The 3110-nt window shown below is 37.3% G+C and overlaps 1 protein-coding gene across 1 annotated transcript; it reads right to left on the bottom strand.

Moving 5' to 3' along the window:
- Positions 1 to 344: 344 nt before the first annotated feature.
- Positions 345 to 2623, bottom strand: LOC129248524 (odorant receptor 45a-like). Its single transcript, XM_054888099.1, has 5 exons — positions 2302 to 2623; positions 2051 to 2231; positions 1519 to 1969; positions 476 to 631; positions 345 to 413 (listed from the first exon to the last, which is right to left on the bottom strand). The coding sequence occupies exons 1-5, from the start codon at positions 2621 to 2623 to the stop codon at positions 351 to 353; spliced, it is 1173 nt and encodes a 390-aa protein (XP_054744074.1). The 3' UTR covers positions 345 to 350.
- Between the last annotated feature and the right edge of the window lie 487 nt (positions 2624 to 3110).

The raw sequence follows: 3110 nt of genomic DNA, 5'->3' as shown, positions 1-3110 counted from the left end.
CATTATCATTTTTTTCTTACTGTATAGCTTTCAGTTTGTTCGGAAGCGCATGCAATTTCATCAAGGTAAGTAAAGCACGCCTGGCATATGCAATCCACATCAGGAAATTTAAAATCGATAAAATGAGCATTCCGTCCATGCAACTTTGAAATTCATTTTCAAAATTCTCAAAACTCACTAGTAAAATATGCAGATTTCAGATGTATGCTACTTTTATTGCAGCTATTTTTGAAATACTACAAGAAAGAACTACAATGCGTTGCTAAAATTTTGTTAAGCGCGAAAGTGCAGCACTAAAACTTTTACTAAAATTTCCCAAGCAAATTGAATAATAATTTTTGTGCATTCCATTACAGAGTTTGTTGATCTACGCTCCGTAGAAGTGTTACATATGACCCGGCGGTGCGCCAAACCTAAGAAAGAATCTTAAAAAATTGTCTAAAATGATTCAAAGATTTCAAGGTCCAGTTCATACCCATAAAAATAAAGCCAAATCAACGTCAAAAAATATGCCCGTTAATTTGCAGGACTTCTGGGCGCGCATCATTGAGATTAGCAGCACTGTGCGTAGTTCCTTCGGCCAAGCGTGCGAATTTATGGTTTGATCAACAGATTTAGACACGTTTCCGCTCTGTGGAAAAATAAATTAAATATACAGGGTTGGCCATATTAAACTGACCCATTGAGTAATCCTATAACTTTTTACTGTAATTTGAAATCTAAGGTTTACGTCAACAAGCCAAAGACACTAGGCGCACTTAAGGCCAATATCCGACGGGAAATAGCCGCCATATCGGCCGAGACGCTGGCTAAAACTATGGAAAACGCCGAAAAACGGGCACATTACGCTATACGAGCTAAGGGCGACCACTTGCGCGATATCATATTCAAAAAGTGATGTAAACGAATCTCCTTGAACTAAATTAAATGTTTTTCACAATGAAACACAAAAAAATGTTTCTTTTTCCATATTTTTTTAATAATCACATGGGTCAGTTTAAGATGGCCAACCCTGTACATATCCAAATACGTGCTAAGGGCGACCACTTGCGCGATATCATATTCAAAAAGTGATGTAAACGAATCTCCTTGAACTAAATTAAATGTTTTTCACAATGAAACACAAAAAAATGTTTCTTTTTCCATATTTTTTTAATAATCACATGGGTCAGTTTAAGATGGCCAACCCTGTACTAGTTTTTTTAATAGCAGCTACTTTATGATTTATTTTTTATTTTTAAATAACCCTTATCCTGCACTCATAAAAAATACTTGTGACGTGACTTAATATAGGAGAGAAAATATTTTGATTTTAGTTCAAGATTTATTCCCTGTCGAGTGGTGACCGCTACTCCCGAATCGTAGACACGCACCAGATTATAAAAAATGATAAAATATTATAAAAAAATATTTTTTTACATATTTAATTTTTGTGAATAAGTAAGAGGGGTTATCCAGAGTTAGTAATAAATTTATGGTAATAAAATGTAATAAAAAATAGTAAAGTACTTCACTCACTTCATTCTGCAAATGTTGGCCACCGTAGCAATAAATCATCAATTGTATGCCCACAGAATTCATGAATAGGAATAGAAATGGAAAATCCACCATAGCCACAACGCCGCTGCCAATCTGATAGGCCAAAAAACAAATTTGCAATGCATTTAGCGTACATTGTACGAAAACAATCGGACGATATATGAAATCGAGCTGTTCCGCCATTTCAATAACTCGCTGATGATATTCAATGCAGTAGTAGAGCGTTGCACGGCGTTCCCTCAAATCGGCTACTCTCTCTGCTGATTCCAACTTAGATTGGAGTATTTTGAAGTTTCCCGTTATGTTGTGTAAGTACCAAGAGAAGAGGCTATCCACGGATACCGAGCCGTATATGACGCCATATATGGCGATCGCTGACCACAGCCAGATGAGAAAGTAGTTCAGTGGGCGCGCATACTCTATGGGGTAGCTGAAGAAAAGGTGGCAGGTGGTATTCGCAGATGCCGAAATTGTTTTTAGATTTTTTAATAATTTATTTAAGTCTACTTACGCGCCCTTTAATACCAAAATGTAACTGAAATGGCCAACCCGAAAGTACTGTATGAAGCTGACTAAAACGGGTGCTGTCAGCGCCAATATGCCAGTGTTCAATACCGAGTAATAGTAAACAAAGTTCATAATACGCTCGCGATTATTTTCCTGTATTAAATGGGTGAGCTCCTCCTTGGTAGCTTTACAAAGGTCGAGTTTCAGAGAAAGTAATTTTATTCAAAAATGACGAAAAAGATCTCGAACGCCCACCTTTCTCCGATAGCCGATAAATACTTTCCACTAGTTGCGCCATTTCCTTACGCCTATAAATGACACGCCAAATCTTCCAGAGTGTTATGGCGGCCTGCATGAAGGGTGCCATTGCATTAGTCACTTCCACGATTTCCTGCAAATGTTGCCTGCTATAAACTACCATTGGTATCAGGACCGAAGTCAATGTGAAAACAACTAAGAACAAGAAATATGGTTGCGTGACACGACCGTTTTTTGCTGTTAGGTCTATTCCCAGGCGTTGGAAAGTGAATTTTTGGATATAAAAATAACTTTGAATGCCCAAATCCTTTTGAAACATTGTGCGACGAACTGTCTTACAACTTTCTGATACGCAAGATTTGACAAAAATGCACGCAGAATTTTACGGTTGAATAAAACTGCAACAATGCATTTTATTATGAAGTGAATGCGCTACAATGCGCATGAAAGTCTTATTTAGCCAATAGAAACTTTTCTATTTATTGAGATTGAAAGTAAGTCCCAGCTTAAAGCTCACCTATTGTCTTATACAATCCATTTTCCATTCAGCGAGGACGGGGAAAATAGTATAATAAATACTGAAAACGGGTTCAATACATACATATACTGAAGGTTCAAAACTCAATGATCAATTGGGAGGTGATGTACACAGCGAAGCTATCCTTTCACTTGCCTTCCAAGCCAAAATCTTGCCAATCACAGAACGTCTTTTAGCGCTAAACAGAAGCGTAGTCATAGTTAGAGAAATCTTCATTTACTCAGGCAGCTCTGAAATCCCTCCAATTATGTTAACACCCTTCTAAGGC

This window comes from Anastrepha obliqua, chromosome 5, assembly GCF_027943255.1.
Source record: "Anastrepha obliqua isolate idAnaObli1 chromosome 5, idAnaObli1_1.0, whole genome shotgun sequence".
NCBI lineage: Eukaryota > Metazoa > Arthropoda > Insecta > Diptera > Tephritidae > Anastrepha > Anastrepha obliqua.
This window is presented reverse-complemented; position numbering and strand designations above follow the sequence as displayed.

Excerpts from the sequence above, each read along its gene's own strand:
- LOC129248524 (XM_054888099.1), bottom strand. The coding sequence starts at position 2,623 with ATGTTTCAAAAGGATTTGGGCATTCAAAGTTATTTTTATATCCAAAAA. Across the intron at positions 2,232-2,301 it reads TTATCGGCTATCGGAGAAAG|CTACCAAGGAGGAGCTCACC; the intron begins GTGGGCGTTCGA and ends ACCTTTGTAAAG. Across the intron at positions 632-1,518 it reads GCCAACATTTGCAGAATGAA|AGCGGAAACGTGTCTAAATC; the intron begins GTGAGTGAAGTA and ends ATTTTTCCACAG.